Here is a 24,970-nt window from a genome sequence, read left to right as displayed (position 1 = left end):
AATTTTTTACAGTTTTTGAATAATTATTACCTGGAATTTAAACCAGGATATTTTTATTCTAGTTTTTTAAAAGTGCTTTAAAAAAATAATAATTAAAAAAAACTTATTGTATAAGCAAGTTTTTTTTACATTATTGCACATTTGCATTTTTTAAAATGCCCAAATAAAATAAATAAAATAAAAGGATAAAATATGCGATTAATTTGCGATTAATCTTGAGTTAACTGTTGATATTATGCGATTAATCGCGATTAAATTATTTTTAATAGTTTGACAGACCTAATATATATATATATATATACAGAGAGAGTGCTTCAAGAAAATAATTGTGAAAACTTTAAAAAATAGAAAAATATTAAAGAAAAAAAATGAATTTACAACATAACCCTTTGAACATTAATGCTACATTAACTTATTAATTATAAATAAATTTTTCTTTTTACTGTTAAACGTAGCTCATAGACTTTTTACATGAACTTTTTAACTTTTTTATTTTTTTGCTTTTTAAGTTTAATTTCACAGGTAATTTTTTTAAAACTTCATTCTACAGAACGTAACATATTACACACTATAAGCAACATTAGATCACCATTGGTTTCCTATAAAGCTGTTACACTCAGATATAGGACAGAGGTGAACCCTGCAGACAACATATGACCATGAGCCTAATTATTAGTCAAAAATGTTATTATAAAGAGTAATTTATATTTATCAAGATACTGTCTTCATCATTGTTTAAATTGACCTGTAATAATTTTTTTTTTGCTGCATAGCAGGTGTAAAAGGAGCACTGATTTGAAGCATTTTATACAGACAGAAGGCAAACATATTGAACATAATTAAAATATACTGAAAAGAACAGAAGAAGATAAGCTAAAAAAGTATCAAAATTAACTTGACCTCCACAAAATATATAAAAAACAGACTGAGAAAAGAGAAAAAATATCCCGCCTCTGTGAGTATTCGTCTCGCCACATTCTCCTCAAACCTGCGAGTTTGTGTCAATATTTATTTTATTTTCACAGCCGCAGTCGAAGGACGTGAGGACAGATAGAACCGGCTTTTATCTCATGAGTGTTGTGGTGGGGGTCGCCATGGCAACGGAGGGGGGGGGGCATAGGAGGTCACGTCGGCCTTCACTCGTCACGTTCTGATTCTGCTGTTTGTTTAAAAAAGGAGACGATGCTTGAAGCCCCGATGATGAAGCGCGCAGCTCTTCGTCACTTCGGGCTACAAATGAAGGCGTGTCTGTTTCCACCGGCAACAAAAACCAAAACACTGCAGACTCACTGCAGATTCCATCACCCACTGGACTGGAGTTCATTAAACCAACTTTGAATCATTTTGAATCCATACCCAAAATGCTGACCTTTAAAATCTAATTATCTATAGATTGATGGTTGCTTCCAAAAAAGGTGGGAAGGTCCTCACAACATGGGTAATTAATGTGTACACAGTGGCAGGCCTGGACAGGGAGCAGGTGTGTCACCTGGAGGAATGTTCAACCGAAACCAGAAAGCATACCTGTTGGTTTTCCTTTAACTAATATCTAGGCATCGCTTTAATAATTCTATAACGGGAGTTTTTAAGGAGGCCTCAGCAGCAGAAATCTAAAAAACCTTCAAAAAAACGTTGCAGTCTTAAAAGCATCACAACGGACAGCTGTTATTATTTCAACATGTGAACTTTGAACTGAAACGGGAGAATAAAATCTGAACTCTCACCTGTCCTGATGGCGGGGGAAACCAAATGATACTGATCTGACTTTATGGTTGTTTTGAAATATGTTTTGCACATTTTTGGAATTGTTGGGATCCATAAACCAGTCCCCACCCTCTAACGACATGGCTTATCTTGACAGGGACTTTCCATGATTTAAATAAATACTATCCCCAACAAGTCATGGGACTAGAAAAAGAAAAGCCAGCAGTAAAAAAAAAAAAAAAGATTCTATTCATATGAACTTCAAGGTATAACATGAATTTTTCATTTTATTTAAAACAGTTTATTCATAGGAATACTACAATAAAATATGCTATGTTAGTAATGATGTTAAAATAATATTAGAATATATATTTATTATTTTTATCCTACAAAATAAAAAAGTACTAACCTAAATTTTAGGGTCAAAATTCGGGTCTTTGTTTTTTGTAAAGCTTTAACAGATTTAGAGATACCAATTTTGGCTAGTTTATGAGGGGTTTTTTCGGTCCCAATACCGATACTCGATACCTGGCTGCGCAGTATCGGCCAATACCGATACCATCTGTTTGAAATTAACATGTGTGTGTGTATATATGAAAAACTGCACAGCAAAAAATCTAAATCTAGATAAGTCTTTTTTTTCTTAAAAGAAGTGCATTTGTTCTTGAATTGAGGAGGTAAAATAGCCATTTTGCCAATGGAACAAGACAATTTACACTTAAAATAAGAAAACACAACTGCATTGTCTTATTTCAAGTGCATATTATCTAATTATCTTATTATAGGAGTAAAGATATTCATTCCATTGGCAAATTATCTCCTTTACCTACTCAAATTAAGGGTGAATACACTTAATTTAAGAAATTTTTACTTATTTCTAGATCGTTTTTGCAGTGTACTACTTAGATGTAAAATAATTGCCATCATGGTTTTGTCAAGCTTTGTGAAGCAGGAAAAAGACCGATACAAAGTGAATCCAGTAGAACTTTTTATTCCCTACCTAGAATGGGTGACAACAGTTGAATAAAGTTTTGGCTCTCAAAATAGTATATACCGATACCGCCTTATTTGTTGGTACACGCCAATACCGATACCACCATTTTAGTGCTGGATCGGGGCCCCGGCCCCGCCGTTTATATTTCCTGCTTTAAGATCAAAGTCAGAAATATTAGCTTTTCTCTTTGAGTACTTATTAGTTATATTAGCAGCAACACTGGGAATAATAAAGCATACAGTGTTAAACAATGTTTCGTTCATTTGAAACGATAATATTTGGAGTTTTTAAACTGCTTTAGCATGGTTAGCAGAGTTAGCATTAACCTTTGAGTGTCAGTACCAAATATTTCTGTCACAGCAGCCCGCTGTCGCTATAAGCAGCGGCGACCAATAACAAATATAATACGCAAAAAGGGATGAAGATAGGGAAGACTTTATGACCAGATGGTGCTAATAAACACTATTGATTGATTGATATTATTTATCTTAGGATATGGAAGAGGCGGATTCCTAGATTTCATACTTGATTTTTGTTGAAATATTAATAAATATGTAAAAATGGATGAAAACATCACTGTTCCCATTTCCTATTTTAATTTTTTATAAAATGTATTTATTTTTATCCATGAGCTGGAAATGTCCCCAGATTAGATTGCAGAAATCTGGTCACCTTACTATAAAGTCTGCTGTAAGTGGACACAGTAGGCTTGTATGAGCTATGAGAAGAGCACATTTTAAACACGGTGTGCACGAGGAGAAACGGGCTCATGAATATCGCATTTTTTAAAAAGTGGAAATCCTCCAAAATACCTTTAAAAAAATTAATCCAAAATACCTTTAAGTACCCCGTTAGCCTCAGTGGGTTAGTCGTCAGACTAGAGTCCTTAGACAGAAGAAGAGTTTTAATTTACATCTTCTCATTTTTCATGCTATTATGATATATTAATTACAATACGTATTTAATAGATAATGATATATGTTTCACGATAAAGATTTGTTTTCTCATCTACCTGAGCTCCCACTAGCGCCCCCTGGCGGCCCCCACTTAAACCACAGCCCTAGAGAATGTTGGTAGTTATATTAACTTGTGTATTTCTACAGCCCTGCCAACAAGGTCGTATTTTTTTCAAATCAAATAAATAAAAAGTTAAAAAGGACGAAACCGTTTTCTAAAAGAGAGCCTGTCTCTATCACATTTAAATTGAGAACGCTTCCTGGAGAGGAAGCGAAACGTCTTCAAACCTTGGAAACCAAGTCCAGTGGATTGTTTTCTAAACTTTTACGGAAAGTCTCAGTGTTATATCAGCCTCATTTTTTTTTAACAGCTTCCTACTACTTTAGATCTATCTCATTTTTTTACTTTCCTCCTCCAGGACCGACTTCTACACTAAAGAGTGTTTCTTTTTCTCTTTTTTTTCCAGCCCCATGTATTGGATATTTAGTATAATGCATTCACTGATCTAAAAAAGATAAAAAGGAGACGGCGTACAGTCGCCTATTAACAGAGATACTACAGAGGAGGGGCTGCTCTGAGGTACAGTTTGTTACATACAGCTTAATCAACTTAGTCCATCCTGGTATTTTCCACTTCATTGGAATAACTTTAATCCATAGATACAAGAAGATAGGGAGAATCTGGATGTATTAAACTCATAAATCTAACAAAAAATGTAAAGTTTCATACCAGTGATCAGTATGTACCCAACTCCTACTATTGAGAGTGACACTATATACCTATAGATGGAGAATGTCTCTACTAAAGTGAGTTACCTTAAGGTAGTGGAGCTCAGCTCAGTTATTTCTGTTTCTTTTAAATCTTTCATTGCTTTTGAGGCGAAGTGAAAAACGGGCTCAGAATATATTTATTTCATGTCTGTGTGTGTTTAAGGTTATGCAGGTGTTTGCTGCAGGATGAGACGGTAGAAAGAAACAGCATGTGACTTTGAGCAAACACAGATGATCACTGTTAACTCTCTGTTCACCTTTAACACACATCCTATATAAGCTGTGCATTGAACCAACGGCGCTGCAGGCTGTGTGTGAGCTACTCTGTGTTTGTGTGCTTGCAGATGGTGTTTGAACAGCATTTCAGAGACACACCCGGACCAACACGACTGGTCCGTCTGCCTCCACTTTCTTCTGTTCTGCTCAGTGAAACCTGCCTCATTAAGGCCATAGAGGGCCTCAGCAATTATCCCAAACAGATGCATTGATTTGGGCTGAAAATAAAGCTGCAGTAAAGCTTTTATTTATCCCATCCTACCTTTCCAGTGATGGCTGACCACACTTTGAGCGTGTTGTCATCTGAACCGCTGACGATCAGGTCTCCGCTGAACTGGAGGCAAGTGATCACATGGTCATCGTGACCTTTTAGCACCTATAAAAACATGGTAGGGTCAGCCTCTCGCTTAATTCCTGCTTATAAAACTCTGTGATGTGAGCTGTGCTGAATGGTACCATGGGTTCCCTCCTGTCCCCCTTCCTCCAGTTGGTCTCTATGCGATGCTGTCTAATGTAGGCAGATTTCCAAGGGCTGAATGAAGCGTCTGGATGCACACAGTCTCTGCGATGGTATGGCATTCTGTCTGATATACCTAAGGAGAGGAAATAAAACGATAAATCAAGGTCTTATGGCTGTAATGTTACTATAGAAGATATACCATAGTGACTCCAGAGAAAAGAAACACATTGTTTCAGCTGAGTCCTTCAAACAGGGATGTACTATGTGTACTATGTTAAGTGACAGCCAGTTCAGTCATTTTCTGTCTTTTCATCTCCAGGAATCATCTAAACTTCCCTTATTTAAAGTATTTTTTCATTCACACATTAAAAAAAAATTTCTTTAAGCTCCAACCTCTGATTAAAGCTGCCCGACTTCAGAGAGGCTGCAGTTGAAAGACAACCGCTGGGCTTTTTAGTCATCCTCTGAATGTTTAATAACAGTGTTATAAGTCTTTGGAAGCACAATTTGGAAAATGACTAATCAAACGACTGAAGTCAAAACACATTTTAAATGCCCCCCAAATTAATTTTCCACAAAAATTTCAAAATGTGTGAATGGATTTATTAGAAAAAAATTTAATAAGCTCTTTTTGAATGTTGTTTAATCTAATTTAATAGATGATCTGGCTTTAGGTTTTTATTTTAGGAATATGTTGCGCAGGTTGGTCACGAACGTGATCAGTGCTTTGTTATTCTAACTGACATCTGCTAACCCTTCAGTATGCACAGTAGAAGTGTCTCTATACACAGGAGAACAAATTAATACATAAAAATATTACATTGGAGCTTGTAAAGTCAAATGCTGTCACATAACTGGCCTACAAATTTGGCCTATTCAGGATTGGACACATCCTAGCTAGTCTAGAGGTAAGCTAATAACTGTCGTAGGGTAGCGGCCTTTCCAACCGTTGCAGTTACTAATTCTCCTGAGAGGTGCCCGACTTTACACGAGTGAATAAAGTGAATGTGATTGGTCGTTTATCAAGGGGGCGGGATTGTTGTGGCGGAAGGTTCACAAGCATGTTTGGTTGTGGCCAGTCTCTCGGAAGCATCTTGCTAACCAGTTAGCTTAATGCTAGCAGGTTCCCAATGGGAAATTCCATTGGGACCAAGTAGCACCAAATTGGTGACTTAGAAACGACACTGTCAAGGAACGCTATGGACAGCGGAAACATGCAAGAGGAGGAGAGTTTAGTGTCGGAGGTCGTGGATGAGTCTCCTTCGTCATACATTTTTTATATAGAGGAGAAAAGTGGGGACAAAGAAGCTTGGTTTGGTGTAGAAGGCTTCCAGCCGTACATGTTTGAGTCCTTGCCTCGCAACGCTGCCAGTTCTGTTAGCTCTACGCCTGCTGAAGACACAGAAGTCCATCCCCGTGAACACTGGGATGGAACTCAATGGGAAAGGAAATGATTCCTAACTCTTTTTTCAACCGTTGCGTATATTAGCTGCGAGATATGAGTCAGGATGCTATGACTGAAAAAGTTTGATTGACAGATGATCGTTGATATATGATTGGCCGAATTTAGGTGTACAAGCTGACATATAACTAACTGGCCTGCATAAGATTACGGAAGAGAAAACACAGATTTTAAGACAGGATTATTTTAAAATATAAATTTTCTAACTTTATGGACAATATTGTCTGATAAAAAGTACATTTCTGTACATGTTTAAGCCAGAATGATTTTACATTTCATTATGACTTCTCTACGACTTTAATTATGACTTATAGCAATAGCTAAAACTCACACATGATCTGGATTTTTACCGAATTTTAATTTATTGTTGGCATGAGGTTCACTTTTGGTACCAATTTTCTTAAAATATATGATTGGTCAAATTCAAGTGGCCTGCATAAAATAACAAGAAAAAAATAGGATAGGATAAAAAAAAAAAAAAGAAATTTTCTAACTTTTGGGACAATATGGTCTGATAAAGAGTACATTTTGACATTTAAATATGACTTCCCTACGACTTTAACCTTAAAGCCAAGCATTAAAAAGCCTGTTATCTGACTTAACATTAATTAAACTTGTATTTATCATGATTTTTCACAAACATGTGGATGGAAGAACCTGTAGTTGATGATTCCCTGCACTTGAAAACACTTTAATTTTCTAATAATACAACTCCAACGCTTCATTAGCTGCTTTATTGATGACGCTAGCTTTTAAAGCTTTGATGTTGGGATTAAGATTTTGTTTTTTGCAAACATTTAAGCAAATTTTTTCCTGATTTAATGTGTTTTCGTTGTAAATGCTTTGAGCAAAACACCATCTGCTGTAGATTTAGTTTAGTTAGTTAGCTCTGGAGCGGTACATGAAAAGTTGCTCCATTAGTATGTAAATGGAATGGTGCTAATGAAGGCTAGCTGCATTTGTATTCTCACTGACTTCCTGAAAACAGCACCAGTGTTCCCAGTGGTATGGTGTGAGGGTTAATAATTAGCCTTATTTATGAAGCTGGTAGGCTGTAGTTAGCGCTGGCTTCATTAGTATGGCTGTGGTGTGGCGCTAATGTTAGGTAGCCTCATTGGTATGGCTGCTGAGCGCTGGCAGTGAATCTCGGCTGACTGGCTGAACGCCCAGCAGCCACTCACACACACACACTAACGCACACACTCATCCACTGCATTGCGCTGAATGAAATGGGAGTGATGGATTGCTGTATTAGCATGTTACCCCCAGGTTGGAAAGCATTTTACATCTAGAAAGTTTGCTTTTTTCACACTGATGTCATGCTTTTTTGGTTTTATCCTTTGAAAAATGCATACTAGTTGCTTTGCTTTGAGGACACATGAAAACAGACCGCATTAACGCTGCTTTACAGTAAATGTGTACGTTTAAATAAACCACTTTACTTCCCTTCTAAAGGCTATGAATGCGTTTGTTTACGGTGCATTTCTATCTGCATTTTACTAAACTCTGCCAAGACTCTTTTAGGAAAATACTCCATTTACTATAAGTACATCTGGCAAAGGCTAATGATTTTACAGTTTTTTAGATCATCGTTTTAAGATAATCGTTTTCATCATTTTGAATTATTTTAAATTTATTCCTATTATGGTTCAGGAATTCATAAAAAAGGATTTGAAACTATTTCTTTTCATGATAATAATACAGAAATACAAGATAAAGAGTTAAAGCCTCAGAAATAACACTATTTTCAATTGGAATTTTCATCTTTTTACAGATGAATCATTTATAAGGTGGTTTAAATAGTGAAAAAATAAATTAGACTGGAAAATTTCTGAAGAAGAGGTGAGGTTTTAACTAAACATGCACCGATCTGCTACCTGGATCAGATATCGGCCCTGACTTTGACTAATAAGATCCAATCCAGTGCACTTTACATAGAACTGTTATTTCTATCTTTTTCATGCTTATTTGTTAATTAATAATAATAAAAAACCCTTTATATTTGTGCTTATTTGCTACCTTTCATTTAACTATGTTTATTTCAAAGCTAAAGCCTTCACTCACATGGCAAGACATGATTCATTAATTCAGCAGTTAAATTCAATCGATATCAAATATCGGTCAATATGCTGAGCAAAGGTATTGGTATCGGATTGGATCAGAAAACTGGATCGGTGCGTCTCTAGTTCTAAAGAAAAACTTGCAGTTTTGTTTTAATTAAAATCCCTTAAAAAGAAGAATATAACAAGAAAATAATGCAATTAGGTTAGAGAGCAAATAAAATCAATGTAATCAGGTTTAAGTCTCGTTGGGAGTGTTTACCTTCCTCGCGGCATTTCTCCCTCCACAGCAGGTTGTCCTCAGCCAAAATCCTCCAGTACCTGCAGGTCTGCGCGGCCTGCAGCAGGTCGCTCGGAGCGAGGAAGGTGAGCACGTACAGGGCGAGCTGCAGACACAAGCAAAAACAGCAATAAAGCAGCGCGTTCTGTCACAGAGCCTGAGGAATCCTGCTCCTGTTTCCGAGGCTGTACCTCTTTGGGCAGCAGAGATATGAAGTCTCTCTGGAACTGAGGCTCGATGACCTGCATCATGTGCTTCACCTGGCTGGTCTCACAGCGGTCAATCAGCTCATCCAGAGCCAAGAGCCTTTCTGGGCCGCTCCACGTCTGCAGACAGACAGAAAGGAGGAGAGAAAGGGATGATGGTCAGAGTCATTTTAAGGACTTCTTTTGTTTGAATCCTTTTTTCAATTTACTAATAAGTCTTTTCTATTTGCTTATATCCATTAGTGAATTACTATTTTCTTTGTTCAGCTGTCTTTCATTTCTTTGCTATTGGTTCATTATATTTGTATCTGAACTTGTTTGATCTTCCTCTTGAAGCTACATACTAAACTAAAGGGTCCATATGTTTTTTTTTTCATTTACTCTGTGTGCAGATGATTCCTTTTATGTGAGTTTTTTGTCTTCATGTTTTTCTTTAGTAGTTGCATCAGGACAACTTGCAGGCACTACCCAGATGCTTCTCTGTTTGCGTGCACCGAGCGGAAGACGCACACAAAGTTACGCCGAAAAAAGAGAATGCAGATAATGAAGAAATGTGGATGCATTTTGCAGTGCTGCAGGACAGGAGAGGTGGAGTCTCAGCTCAAAGCCGAGTGAGTCATCCACCATCCAGCTACAGCCCAAAGAAAAAAAAAAGAAAAAGGGAAAGACCTTCAGAAAGCCTTCAGAACTGTTGATTAAAAGATGACAAGAAAGTGCGACTGTTTGGAAACATGACGAAAGCAACAAAGGGTGGATTGATTTCAGTATTTAATCAGAGCTTTTAATCCACAGAGGTGAAAATGACCAAACCAAATATGCTTGTTTAAAAAAATATTAAGCTTTCTGATCATTTAAGTGATGCTAAATGTAGTAGAAAGATAATAAATCATGACTTAAACCTGAAAAGTAAGAAGCCAGTCTTGCAGTCCAGAAGGAGGCGGGCCGGAGTTGACCCGTCGCCGCTGAGCTGAATGGCCATTCGCCAGCCGCAGGTCCCCGAACGTCGTGGGCGTGGCCTGAGCCAGACTGGAGGGACTGCAGGGTTAAAAAAAATAAGTTATGAAGCCTGTGTATAATTTACAGCATCTTGTAGTGTCTAAAACTTCATCAAGCTTTCTTTCCCCATCAAAATAGAACAAGATTCAGTTTATTTAATCAGGATTGTATATGAGAGATTAACAATTAGTAGTGCATGATTGCGAAGAAGTAAAAGAAGGAAGTTGTCTTTTAAAAAGAAAACAATTTAACTCTGAAAAGTGTGTTGTGCATTTGTGTTCAGCTGTCCCCGAATCAAAAACTTACATTTCATTGCAATTTGAGCTGCAAGAACTGAGTGATACCTTTAGCCGCTTTTGCACATCTAATAAGTGGATATTTATTTAATTCTTCATTGCAAAATAGCTCTAGTCTAGATTGGATTGGATGGAAAGTGTCTATTTCCCTTAGTTTTTATTTTTCCCATAGATCTGGACTTTTACTAGGCCATTCTAACACATAAATTAGTTTAAATGACGAAATCTGAGTCTTAAAACTTTAACAGCCTCAGACAGATGTGTCTTTTTCTAGAATTGTTCACAATTAGCTCCAACCATCCTGTCCAGCAGACAAAAGCAATCCCACAGCATGATGCTGCCACTGCCATGCTTTATGGAGGGGTATTGTGGGTTACTTTCTGACGTGGCTTGTTGCAAACTGCAAACAGAACTGTTAGAACGTTACCTTCCCTCCTGCCACATGTATGAAGTGCAATAACCTGAGGGTTCTCTAAACTTGTTAGATTTGACCAACTAAGCTTTGAATCTCTGCAGCTTCTCTATAATCATCAGGAGCTTCTTTGTTGCATCTCTGATGGATGTTCTTCCTGCCCCGCCTCTCAGTTTAGGAAGACGGTCTGAGACATAATTACATGTGCAAACTTTATTTAATAATAAGGAGGCTTCTGAAGGGAGCTGATCATGATGGGGATGAATCCAAATGAACATCACACTGGTCTGATTGTTGAGAAAAGGAAATCTTTCTTTGGTAACTTCACAAATATTTACTCCTTGGTTTATAATAAAGATTTTGTGGCTGTAACATAACAAAATATGATGAAATCAAAGATAAAGACTATAGGTAACTTTAAAAATTCAGAGAATAAACTTCATAGTTTGATTAGAAGACAATATCTTACAGTAGATCCCATCTTATTGTGGACAAGTTGAGGTGATAAAGCCCTTCCCTATCAGCTGCGTTACCTGAGGTATCCGTTTCCCTTGCAGTGCTTCTTTCCTGAGGGGAACGGTCGGCCATCTGGACCATGATCCAGCTTCCTCTTCATCTGAAGTTAACAAACACAAAGTCTGAGAAAACGACTCAGAAAAACTCAGCAGGTTCTAAAAAATGGTAACAATATCATATGTTTATCACACAAAATGAAGAATAACATCCACAACGGAATTTATTACCAATTTTCTGATGTGATATTTCTGTATCAGATAATTTAAATCAATGTCGACACTCAGACGCTGTATCTGGACACAACTCTACTAATACGGTATCAGTGCTAAAGTTCTCACATATTTACCATTGTAATTTTTTGAATTATAGATTAATTTCACACCAAAATAATACCTCAGAAAACCTTAGAATATTTTCATACTGGATTATTTACCTATTTAACAATCATTTGTGATTCTATTGAGAAAGTTCAATAGAATGTTGAGGTTGAAAAAGGTGAATTCCTCATGTTAATAAAAGATATTTTGAATGCCTTCAAACACTTAGGATTTTTTTTATCCCAATTTTGTTGAGTGTTAAATATTTTCTTGGGTATTTATATTAATTCAGTTTATTTTTATAGCACCAATTCACAACACATGTCATCTCAGGGCACTTTACATTTCACCAGATCATCCAGTCACATCGATTCAAGGTTTTTTATCTAAGGAAAACCAGTTGATTGCATTGACTCATTGACTCCGATGCAATCCCTCACACTAAGCATGCTTGTAGCGACAGTGAAGAGGAAAAACTCCCTTTTAACAGGAAGAAACCTCCAGCAGAACCAGGCTCAGTGTGAGCGGCCATCTCCTGAGCTGACTTGGGTTCAAGGAGACAGAGGCAGAGATACAAAAAGCAAGCTGTGTGTTTCCCCGTCTAGGAAACACACAGCCAGGCAGACGAGCTCCGAGCCAGTTCCCATATCAGAGGATTAAGAGAGCACATCCAGCCAGTCACAGTCAGAGAAACAGGACTACACTGGAAAAACAGGCCGATCTCCAGGATCTATAAACAAAGGTGTTGATGGCAGCAGCACAGCTGATCTCCATGATGGGGTCACAGCCAAACAGGAACATATCAAATGTTAGTAACATGAAACTAAATGTTTGCATGATTAGCTCTTCAGGAAATGTCCCCTACGTGATCCAACCTCCACCAATCAAAGCAAAAAGATTTCTTTGGGCATTTGCAAACTTTCAACAAGACTGATTGATATTAGGGATAGAACGGTTTATGAAAACCATCTGAACCGTTCGGTTCGGTTCGCGTGTGTTTCGTTCGGTTCATGCGCTGCTCCTTTTTATCATAGGCGAAGCGTGTACACTCCAGAGCAGAAGGTGGCGGTACTGCGACCAAAGCCAACCACCAGTAGTAAACAAGAAGAAGAAGCGAAGCAGCGTAGCCGGGTGTAGCAGAAAAAAATCAGTTGTTGTGGAGAATTGTGTGGGTATGACGAGTGGGAAAGAACAGGAGTTGGAAGACGTGCCAGCAGCACTTTATAGGTCTGCTGTATAGGACCGCTTTGCATTTAGAGTGACCTACGATGACGGCGGAAAGAAAGCTGTGGGTAAAAGTGCAACAGTGTGCAAGCATTGTGCAACACGTTTTGTTTATGCTAACAGCAACACGACCAACATGTCAGGCTAACAATCAACATATACCGAACCGAACCGAAAACCGTGACCACCCCTAATAAATATATGATTCAATAGTGTCCAAATATTTTTTTAACCTTCATTTTAAATGTTTTTTTTTAATAACCGCATTTTTTTTTAACCATATTAAATTTTTTCTTACTTTTGTTTGGCCAACCATGATGTTTCTGATCAATAAACAAATTTTATTCTATGACAAAAAAAGTTAACAAATATGAACAAAGATGTCTTCAAATTCAAACAAGGATTTTTTAAAATAAGAACAACCTGAACTGGCCTGATGATGTGTAAAAATCTAACCAAGCTACCCTTTAGAGTACATTCGCCTGATTAATGTCTGCTCTTATTAATCCTTTAAACAGAACAGGTCTTGCAGCATGAAGTTGCTTAAAAGAGCTCAAAAAACAACAAGTTTAAGGAATTCAAAAAAAATCATGGACATCCATCGGAACATTTTGGAAGCTCTGCATCCTGACCTCCATCTGCAAAAGTTCATAAAACGACAAACTTCCACTCTTGGTCTGGTTTGATTCTTCAGGACCTTGATCAACAGTCTTGGTTGATAGAACCATGAAGGAGAACGCCAAGCCTTTAATAGTGCATCTCTAAAAATAAAGCACACTTGGTTATCTGGTAGAGGAGGGGGGTGGGGAGTTATGGCCTAGTGGTTAGAGCAGGAAGCTTGCATCCTGGGAAACTATAAGCTCCCTGCTTTAACTCCAACAGACTGCCACTCTAAGCTCCCCTGGGGCTGCACAATGGCAGCTCAACGCTCCCTAAGGGGGGAGATTAAACGTTGGGAAAATGTCATTGGAAATTGCAAAGTTACAATCCCAAAATAAAGAAGATAATAATACAAATCCAAAGCTAAAGCACTATGCTGCCTTTGAATGGCTCCTAAACAAACCTTCCCTCAAGGTTTGGGAGTGTCCTAGTCAAAGTCTGAAGCGTTTTTTACTCAAAATGACCCACAGCGTCCTTTGAGTAAACCCACAGAGATTTAAAAGACAGTTATCACACATGTTTGATGCATCCTAGGGTGGCACCACCAGTTCACACAGAGTAAGGTCAGTTCAGAGGGCTTCTATAGCTTAGTAAATGAAGAAAACACCACTGTATATTTGACTGTGCAGGTAAAAAAAAGGGACTTTAATGAAATGTGTGCATTAAATAGCCCCAAGGTCAGAGATGGAGATGCATGAAGCAGGATACAAGCACTAATTCCAGGGTCGATTTTAAGAATTTAACACATTGCGGGGGGAAATCTGTAGTGGAAGAAGTTGGCCAGTTTCTGTAAACATCTGTGGGTTTCAGAAACAAAAAAGACCAGAACAGCTGCTGCAGAGTCCAGAGGTAACAGGGAGCTGCAGATAAACCGTTTCTGCTGGAGACACCCACGCTGAGAGGGGGAACACACAAACACAGCCACCCGGAGGTCTGACTCAGCCTGCCGTCTCCCTCCTCCGAGAGTCTCTCTCTCTCAGCCAGTGAATGAACGCAGGAATGCAGAAAATCGGAGGAATGTCGCCGGTGCAGCGCTGCTTTAAAATAGAGCTAACAGGCGGCTAAACGCACACGAACCTGAACCTGAAGGTCTCAGCGTGATTGTTAAGGAAGTCAGTGGGTTTCATTCAGGATCTGCTTTTTATTCCCAGACTCTCTGGCTTTCAGCAACAGATGTCACATCTGTGGCAATTCTGCTAAAAAAAAAGAAAGAAAAAAAACTCGACTTTGTGGTAAAAACCAAAAGAATGCGTTTCCTGTTAAAACCAGAATAACCCAGTCCTGATGTTTTAACTCTGGTGCTGCCAGAGCTGAAGCCTCTCTGCAGAGAGAGCCCACAGTTATCAGTCCAGGTTATGCAGCGACCTCACTGCGAACCGAGTCGACAGGCAGGCCTTTCATTCAACTACAAACATGCACCACATCCTAATGTCCCTGCTGCTGTTAAACCAACATTATTCCTACAGTATGAAGATAAAACCGTCAGGTTTTGAGTCATTTCTCTAGATTAGTGCTGCCTTATCTCTTAGAATTAGAGATGCATCAGTCAAGGCTTTTTAAGATTCCTGGTTTGCTAAATATATGTTGTGAGAAGAGAAATGAGCAGCCATGTTTGCTGATAGAAGTGGTAGATAAAGAAGATACAAGATTATGGATCAAAGGTTGCACCCCTAACATTCATCAGACTTTTATTTGTGTTCAATTGTTTATAGATTTAGGAAACAGATGAAGATGTCATGCATTTATTAAACTGGAGGTTAAAAAATATATATATTTTGTTGATCTGAGAGCCAATCATGAGTAAATAGTTTGATCTCTGTCTGATTTCAATTTCTAAAGCTACACTGTTTTGGGATTTAAAGCAATAATAATGAAAAATCATAAATTGCTACAACTATTTTTAATTTTTAGGCATTTTGTTGATTTAAAAAGCCAATCTAAGTGTTACAGGCCCCATCAATGAGCGGCATCACTTCCCTCCATCATCTAAATATTGGGATCCTAAAGGCCCAGTTGTCTTATTGAATAGATATCGACTAATTCCATGAGAAGCTGATTTTTTTTTATACTTAATTTTTATTGAACATTTCTGAACACATACAGTGAAGAGGCAACAATACATTCAACTATCATATAAAATGTTGGATAACCGTGTCCATATTTATCTGGATACAAGAATTAGGGATGTACGATATAATCGGCCCCCTATCGGTATCAGCATTAAAACTGAATATCGGACATCGGCCACCCCACCGATATTTAACCCGATATTCGATCAGCTTCTGAGTTTCTAAAGTCTTAAAAAAAAATAAAAAATATTACTACTTCTTCCTCAAAAACTTCTTTTTTAGACTTAAAAACATCTAAAGACGAGGGAAAAAATATTGATACATTAAAATATCACAATATCTTCATATGCTGATATATTGCCATTTAAAAACACCATATCAATCTCTTTTACTAATGAAATATTGCTATATGTCATCGTTATGCTACGAAATACCCCGAAAATTCACGAGATTTTGCCATATTTTTATATGTTGATATATTGACGCGGTATCGATCTATTTTACTAACAAAATCTCACAAGAATTTGCAAAATATCACGAGAGTTTGTAACAGAACGATGAAATTTCACGAGATTTTGAAAGTAAAATAGATCGATACCGCGTTTTTAAAAATCTATTTGATATCAGCATATGAAAATATATTTGAGTATATTATTTTTCAAAGTGTCAGAAATGTAGCCTGGGTGCCATTCCGAACTTAGTCCCGCCCACAAAGTTTGAGGTCGGGAAGTTCGGTCTGGCTCTGCTCCATAGTAGCGCGAGTATTATCGCCCACTGTCAGGCGATCCAATCAAATTGTCAGGGCGGGCTTTATACGATGATGGACAGATGATCAACAGTAACGTAATAAACCACGTGACCAATGCGCGCTTGGGTGACAACAACAATGGCTGCCGCTGGAGAGTTTGGGTGAGTAGATTCTGCTATTAGGTCTGTTCTAGAAGATATCGACAGTAAATTAATTTTAAAAGAGGAACAGAGAAACGCGATCAAGGCTCATCTTCTTATAGGCGTGCAACTGCACGCTTTGATTTTTGTTGACAACAACTATGCGCTGCTTAACATACGTCACGCACTCCGTTGCTCTTATTGGTTGTAGGTCTATCCAATTGAGTGCAGAGGCATTTTTTTTCCTGGTTCGTTCAAAACACGCCCCATAATCACAGCTCTATGGAGCAGTATCAGACTCATATTCTGACTAGAATTGAGTCGGACTACGTCAGGCTATCAGAAATGGATAACAAAACTGCTATTTTCAATGACTACTTATTTTTGTCCAGCTTTAACATCGGTATCGATATCGGTTATCGGCTACATGAGTTTTAAAATATCGGCATATCGGATATCGGCCAAAATCCCAACATCGTGCATCCATAACAAGAATGGTATTCTCCTTGCGTCTGTAGTCGCTCCATTTTTCCCATTTAACATCAAACTTGTCCTCCTGCAATCTCAGTCTATGTGTGATTTTCTCCATTACAAAAATCTCTTCCCCAATGCTCATCCACTGCTCCACCGCGGGGGAGTCTTGTCTATACCATAGTTTTGTGATGGTTTTCTTTGATGCTGAAAGTAATATTTTTAGCAGGTATTCATCATCCTTTTGAATCACATCGTGTGTGAGGCATCCTAGATAAAGTGTTTTACATGATCTGGGTATTCCATAACCCAATATGTTTTTCAAAATAAGGCAAACATTATGTCAGTATGTGGTTAGCTTTAGACAAGACCAGAATATGTGCGTGTGGCCTTCATCAGTCTGGCCACAGAGTCTCCAGCATGGCTGTGAACTGGATAACATCCCGGTCCTGATCTTTGGTGTCATACAAAATCTAATCATGTTTTTCCAATTAAATTCCCTCCACACACGAGAGCAGGTGGCTGTGCATTGTATTTTACAAATTTTAAACCATTCCTCCCCGCTTATGTGTTCCTTCAATTCGTCCTCCCATTTTACTTTAACGTACATGGTAGATGTCTTCCTGCCTGCCATCAGTCCCTGGTACAGTGCTGAAATAATTCGTAATTTATTCCCCTCATAGGCCTTATGAAATATCTCTATTATTTTACTTACGTTGGTTTTTATCTCTTTCTCATAATAATCTTTATTTTCATATTTTCCCTTTAAGTTATTGAAGCTCAGCAGTTTGCCCTTTTCAGTCGAGAAGCAGATTTGTTTTTTATTTTTATTTCCCTTTTTTCCAGCAAGAATAACTAATTTTCCAAAGCATATTTTTCTATGTTAAAGTTTTGGTATCAACAAAGTATTTCAAGATTAAATTGAATGCAAATGTAACTGATTTTGTCAGTTTTCAGAAGAATAGGCTTATTAAAACCAGGGGGCAGCCATGTTTTTACATTTAATGCATCTCACCTTCAGGTTATCACTTGCAGGTTTTTGTAAAGATCAATGAGCAGCAGATAAAAGAAAGAGTTTTGATGCTTTGTACTTCATACAGGATCTAAGCCGTGAAGATTACATCAGCTGAACTCTCTAAAACCCCAATTCCTGAGGGAAAAACTCATATTTCCAAAGCTTTAATCTTAACTTCTGCGGCTTTTTAAAGTTAAAAAAAACAGCTGCATGGCTTTATTTTGCTGATAAAATTCAGATTAATTCAGATTCTCCTCTACAGTTTTCAACAGTGTTTATTACCTCTATATGATTTATTTCTATTTGATCATGTTTAGTCCTGATAACAGGATTTTACCATTTTTATTTGCATTTCTGTGCAAACAGCATGTTTGCAAGAGTTTAATCTGGTGGTTTGCATCAGCAGAGACTAACAAGCAGCAGATAATCACGTGGCGTCCGAATCCAGTTCATCTTTGTGAGGTTTGACCTAAACCGAGCAGATTATAGATGCTGTAATTTGCAGGGTTTCCACGCAGCAGAGTTCAGATTTGAGTCTTTCATCTTGGAGACGAGCGTATGACCAGGCGCTGAGTCAGAGCTGGAGATAGAAGCCTGTAATAAAGCATCTTTTTCATTATTTCAAACACTTGTATTCCTGCAGTTTGGGGGCATGATGAGACGTTTACCTGGAAATATCACGATTACAGCGGCTCTATCTTGTAATAATCCTCCTACAGCAAGAAAAACCTGCACTTTACAGCTTTAATCGTGTAGATCAAAGCTCTTAGAAAAGGCAATAAGATTTAAATTAGATTTTATATTATTCTCAACGTGTGTTAAGCGGTTAAGCAGATGGGTGGGGCAAAAAGGCTATGCTGAGTTTCATTTGTAAAAACTTTGTTTTATAGGATTAAAGCGTATTATCTGGGATGATAAATGCAGGAAAAATATTCGGCCTAATTGGACACAGAGGACATTTTTTCTGATGTTAGACTGAAACGATGCAAAGTGCTGCAGCTGCAATTTGAGATATTAATTTTATCTGCAGGGATGGCTTAAATCTGGAATCTTTGAAGCTATAAATTGAAGGGTTTATTCCACTTTTTATGTTCTTCTGTTTGAATCAGGAGGCACAGCTCTTTCCTTTGTGTCTTTATATGAGAGAAAAGGCTGAATATTGACATTTTAACTATGCTATAAAGCTTTAAAGAGCCTTACTGTGCTTTAAACATATTTCTATGAGTTCTATTTATGTTTCCCCAATGCATTTTATCAAAAATAATTGAGTTCTTTATGATTAAATTTATTTTTTTAGTTGAACCATAACATTTTAGAGGTAAAGTTAAGTTAGAAGCACAAAGAAATTTCATTTGGTAGCAAAGTTACCATTTTTAGCTGGGAAAGAAGTTCTATTACAGCTGAATTTTTCCAGAATATTGACCAAAAACAATCCAAATAGTAGCAGAGATATCCCTCCTGACAGAACAAATCCATTGGATCTACATGTTATTTTCAGAGAAGAGCAGAAAAATAGTCTTTTCCTAAGATTTAATGTTGAAGCTTCTGGTTTTAAAGGGCAGCTTTGCTTTAATTACTGTTTTAAATGTATTTTTGTTTTACTTTAAGACAAAATGTTCCAGAAAATGAAAGAAATTGGATCCAAACAATCAAACTAAACTACTTAGAGCTATTTTCTCCCTTCTCATTACCTTTTCTGATGGGTAAATGAAGTTATAAATTTAGCCTTAATCTCAAAAATGTTACCTCCATCCTTTCTAATGATGTTAACAAGACAGAAAGGTACAGTTCGTCCCTTTTTAAACGGTTTGAAATAGAAAAGGAATCTACATACAGACACTTGAAAGGTTAGAACAGGTTTAAGTAATCAAAAAATATTTTAAAAAAGTAATAAAAATTGGAAAATAACAGAAAAGTAAAGCATTTATATAAAATCATTGATATCTGTTACAGTTAGGCAGAATATTGAGTAAAATATTGATCCCCTTTTTAACCTTTTGCTCATAAATCAAAGCCACATGTATACAGCTTTAATGATGTTTCTATTAGTTATACACCAATGGTTTTAAACCATAAAGTAATGTGATATTCTTTTTAAATATATATTTTTCTGATCACTCCAATCTAACAGGAAGGGTTAACAGTGTCAGTAGATGTTACCTAATTAACTCCATTTATTCAGGAAAGAAAGAAGTTAAGTTTAAATGTTTCATTATTTTGATCTGCAGTTTAAAAGGATTAATTAATATAAAATACAGATTTTCTAAAAACTTTGAACGCATCATTTTGTGATATAAAAGGAGATGATGATAGTTTCCTATATACTGATGTTCAGAGCTGATATCATTAATTGAACTGATGGTTTTTAATTGATGCAGCACATCTGATCAATTGGACTCGGTGGTTACGGTGTCCTGTAAGGTCCAATCAGAAGATGATAGCCAGTAATCAGTGACTCAGAGCATCGGGCAGGCTGCATGAAGCCACAACCTCTCTCTCTCTCTCTCTCTCTCTCTCCTGGTTCCGCAGTGGTCCAGTCACGTGCACGCGGACACCACCACGTGCACGCGCCGCACTGTCAGAAGCAGAAACGCCTCGTCATCCGGCCGGTGCACGAGCCGGACAACCTTCTAGTTCCCTGAATTGACACGCGGCCACAGCATTGCCCCCCCCCCTCCGATCGATAACAGACTCTCACCTTGTAGAAGATGAGCTTCAGGGTGCCGTAGAAACCCATGGCCGCAGAACCGGACCGATGAGCCGGGAAACACGCAGAAATACACAGACAAACAGTGAAACACGCAGATCCACGGTCGGACACGTCACTGATCCATCAGCGGGATCGGTGGGCTGATGAGAGTCCACGCAGAGCTCAGCTCGAGCTGTGGCTGCTGCTGCTTCAGGATCCACGGACAGCCCTGCTCTCTCTCTCTCTCTCTCTCTCTCTGCTCTGGATCTATGTGGCTCGACCTCCGACAGGAACACGCAGGGACATGCCTCCCTCTGCCGCGTGCTACAGAGGGGTGGAGCCGCGTGCACGGACTGTGTGTGTGTGTGTGTGTGTGTTTGTAATGCAGGGTTATTCTTGAGCAACGATCATAGAAAACACTTTAGTCATATATTTACCTTTAGATGACATCATGGTTGACTAAATGTTTACTTTACTATTTGCTTTCTATTGACCTTAGAGATTTATAGCAATTTACTAAATACATTTTTTATTTTCTTCCCAGATAAAATGAAATCTCAATAGATTGGAATATAACTCTAAATGCAAAATAACAGATTATACAAAATGCATATAATTTATTACATGAGAAAACTCAAAATTCAGAAAATTTGACAGCAAATTAACAACTTTTCAAAATGTTTTCTTATGTGAAACAGAAATAATAGATGGAGATGAAAGATCGTTGTTAAAAGGAGCTGGCTTGTTATGCAGTGAGATTAATGAAAAGTTGAGTGGAAGGAAGAAAGTTTGGTAGGGCAGTCTTAAGTTGAGAGCTACAGCTGGAGTTAGAGCATTGAGACCAGGCTCGGACTGGGAACGATTTTCGGCCCTGGCATTTTGATTTTCGCCGCCCCCAGAAAAAAAAGATAACAATATGAATACACAATGTGGATTAACCAAATCTATCCTTAATCATCACATGAAAATCATCACAGAGACTTCTATAACGCGGTTATTAACATGGACTGCTGCTGCGTAACGTCCAGCAGGGTTGCCAGATGTAACTGACTCACATTTTCTAGCCCAAAAAATGCTCATAAACCCCCTGGACATATGAAATCTCACCCAATTTTGAACCAAAGCCTATTGATTTCTAAGGCCATGAATCTAAAGAAAAACATTTTTACCCATAGGCGGCCATCCTAAACTGCCAGATTGGGAAACATCCCAACCTGGCAACAATGCTATGTTGCCTTTGGATCATGCACCACAACATATTTTTTGCAAAATATTCGAACATGAATTTGCCAAATATAAGAGGAACATCGTAGTTCTGTTTAAAGAAAGCATTTTAGTTCTATTATAATTTAGTTTGTTGCAAGGATTTTACAGTTTGAAGAAATAGAAAATATATATACTATAAATACTGCATGCATCATTTAGGTAGTTAACATTGTTTTACTTCTTGAGCCCCTTGAGTTATTTATTGTCACAGGTAGGAGCTTCGGCCAGAGACTAAGGCCCCGTCCACACGAAGTCAAAACGAACACGAAACGCTAATATTTTCCAGAACGTTTGTCGTAAAGACGGAGACGTAAAATAAATGTGATCGTCCACACGAATGCATGAAAACGCTGCAAAATGTATGCCAGGCCTGTAAGTGGCGCTGTGGTGCCAAAGCAAAAATAGGCGACGAAATGTTGGGCATGCGCAGTAATATTTATACAACAACCAAACCAGAAAACCGGAAAAAGGTCCTGCGGGTCCATTTTCATGGTTCAGTCAAATTGAGGTGATGAACTATGTCGTCGATATTGCTCTGTTCTTCCTGGAGATATTCCAGAAGAAGAAGATTCTGTTGTAAGCCCGACAGCAGGGTGAGTAGCATGAGCAGTAACCATTCAACACAGTACGGCGCCATTGTTGTTGTGATACTGTGTCGCGCATGCGTGTTTAGAGGCGACGCTATGACGCATGTGTGTAAGAAAAAAAATGCGGTTAGAACTTAAAGATGGAAACGCGAAAACGGCGTTTCAAAATCTTCCCACTCTGAAGGCTGAATAAAAAAAAGATCGTTTACAGACCCCCGAAAAGCCAGCTTCGTATGGATGAGAGGCTGGTTTGGTGAAAAATTTGTGCGTTTAGGCCAGGGTTTGGCTTCGTGTGGACGGGGCCTAAGTGTTGGGGCCAAATGCTCGGTTTCACAGATTGCCAGTCCAAGCCTGATCAAGACGTATCAAGAAAGTGGACTACAGGTGTCATTAATCATGTTAACCTACTAGTGAACTAGTCACAGGGCTGGCCTGGTGGTATCATCAAACACATGAGCTTAAGTTGATGACAAGGTGCAGGTTGGTTCTGAAAGAAAGGTGACATTTTGTTGAAAACAAACATGAGAAAAATTTCTACCCAACTGCTTTTCTTTGTAACCTCCAAAAAGGCTCATTTAGATAAAAAATAACTGTGATTGGCTACATTTTTAAAAATAAAAAAAAAAACGAAATATTGGAGGATTGAGATTGTTTGGACAGATGGAACAAGTAGGAAATGAAGTCAGCAAGGTGATTTTTTGTGACAGCACCAGAACCGGAACAGGCCTAGAAAGATGATGTTTTCTTTTTACTTCACATGTTCTTACCTGGAGAGTATACCTGGATTATTATTAGAGGATGCGCCAGAAGAGGTAGTGTGATGGTTTGGGAATTTCCCTTCACTGTGTGAGACAGTGAAAACATCAATTTGAAAGAAAATACAAATGTTTGTTTGTGTTTCTGTAACTTCTTTAAAGTAAAGCGACTTATATCTCTTAATAAAAGAGGTTACACCAACAATTTACTTTTAGATTTTTTTCAAGCTTGTTAAAAACCACAAAGCAGAATATTTATGTTTTAATGCAAATCTAAATTTGAATTGTAAAGGTGTTAGAGTTCCCAACTGACCAGCATCCACCACTATGAAAGACGAAAGGCCAAACCAGCAGGTTTAACTGCAGGTCCATAAATTAACCCACACAAACAGTCTGAGCGACACCCAGCAGGGGAGGGCTGGATGTTGCAGTGTTCTCACAGATCACTGACCTGAGGGTTCACACGCTGAAACTCCTACAGACACACTAGGGAAGCGGGAGGGGGCGGAAGAGGTGGATGGGGGAGTAATTTGGGAGGTCAAACCTTCAGGTTAGCCTGCTGAGACTAAACATCCAAGAGGCCTTTCAGCCTCACCTGTTCAGCCTGTATTACCCCCCCTCCCCTTTCTGTTTCTACCCGCAGGTCTGAGCTCGCTGGACCGGAGCAAAACATGGCTTCAGTTCAGACTGAGGCCTCCCCATCTTATCCCCCACCACGACACAAAAAGGGAGCTGCAAAATAAACCCGACATCTGGAGGACTTGAGGCACCTGTACAGTCATGCGTAATCCAAACAGCCGAGGTGCGTCATTGTGGAAGCTGCTTGAAAATGACCAATAATCCCACTTCACACTATAGATGTTTGAATAAGGCACAAGAGACACCGAGTCTTTATGTTTTCGATGTCTACGACCAAATCCAAACAGAGAGAACTTCACAAAAGGCGCTTCCATCTCCGGGAGTTTGTAAAAGCTCTAATCAAAATCTAAAGTCCCCATGAATGCAAAACCGGTCGTCATAACTTTGCCAAAGATTAAAAGCTTAACGTTCTCCTTGTTGGTCTTTCAAGTGTTTGCTTGTTTGCAGGAAAGCTCGGCAACTGCAGTTTTATGGTGGATGAACTCCAATGGGAGGAAATACTGGCTCCCAGTAATAGCTAGGTGGTTTGCACTCTTGAAATATGACTGTCAAATGTGGCGCATTATGATCCAAACGGGCAGATTATAGATCGGATTTAATGTCTGACAGGATCTCAATCTCTTAAACCCTCGTTGCCTGAATGTGTTTCACAATAATAGTACAATACAATATGTGTTTCTGCTTTGAATCTGATTTTATCTGACTTAGGTTTCAGTTTATATAGTTGTACTGTAGAAGTATAGGCAGGGCCTGATTTGGTAGAATGTGGGCCCCTCGATTGAAGACTGTTTGGAGTCTCTACTCTCACAATTGTTTACTACACTGTCATCTCACCAGCCCTGCCATTGGCAGACTCAGAGTCATACATGCCCTCACCAACGCACTTTCTCTCCATGGCTGTAGAAACACTGTTGCAGGGGAAGAAGCAATTTTTTATTCAATTCAATTCAGTTTATTTATTTATATAGCACCAACACATGTGTTTCATACGGAAGAGGATT

General features: G+C 38.2%; 1 protein-coding gene across 1 annotated transcript in view; it reads right to left on the bottom strand.

The window, feature by feature from the left end:
• The window catches only part of LOC107087394 (F-box/WD repeat-containing protein 7-like), a 29,545-nt gene extending 8,571 nt beyond the window's left edge, over positions 1-20,974 (bottom strand). Inside the window, exons 1-7 of the mRNA XM_015378963.1 lie at positions 20,732-20,974; positions 11,407-11,489; positions 10,069-10,204; positions 9,155-9,289; positions 8,946-9,069; positions 5,158-5,294; positions 4,964-5,077 (exon numbers count right to left, since the gene is read on the bottom strand). Coding sequence (XP_015234449.1) covers positions 4,964-5,077; positions 5,158-5,294; positions 8,946-9,069; positions 9,155-9,289; positions 10,069-10,204; positions 11,407-11,489; positions 20,732-20,770 — 768 coding nt within the window. The 5' untranslated portion in view covers positions 20,771-20,974. The remainder of the gene's footprint in view (positions 1-4,963; positions 5,078-5,157; positions 5,295-8,945; positions 9,070-9,154; positions 9,290-10,068; positions 10,205-11,406; positions 11,490-20,731) is intronic.
• Positions 20,975-24,970: the final 3,996 nt, after the last annotated feature.

Source organism: Cyprinodon variegatus, unplaced genomic scaffold (genome assembly GCF_000732505.1).
Source record: "Cyprinodon variegatus isolate N-32 unplaced genomic scaffold, C_variegatus-1.0 Scaffold183, whole genome shotgun sequence".
In the NCBI taxonomy this organism is placed as follows: Eukaryota; Metazoa; Chordata; class Actinopteri; order Cyprinodontiformes; family Cyprinodontidae; genus Cyprinodon; species Cyprinodon variegatus.
The sequence above is the reverse complement of the archived record's forward strand: the minus strand, read 5'-3'. Positions and strand labels throughout refer to the sequence as shown.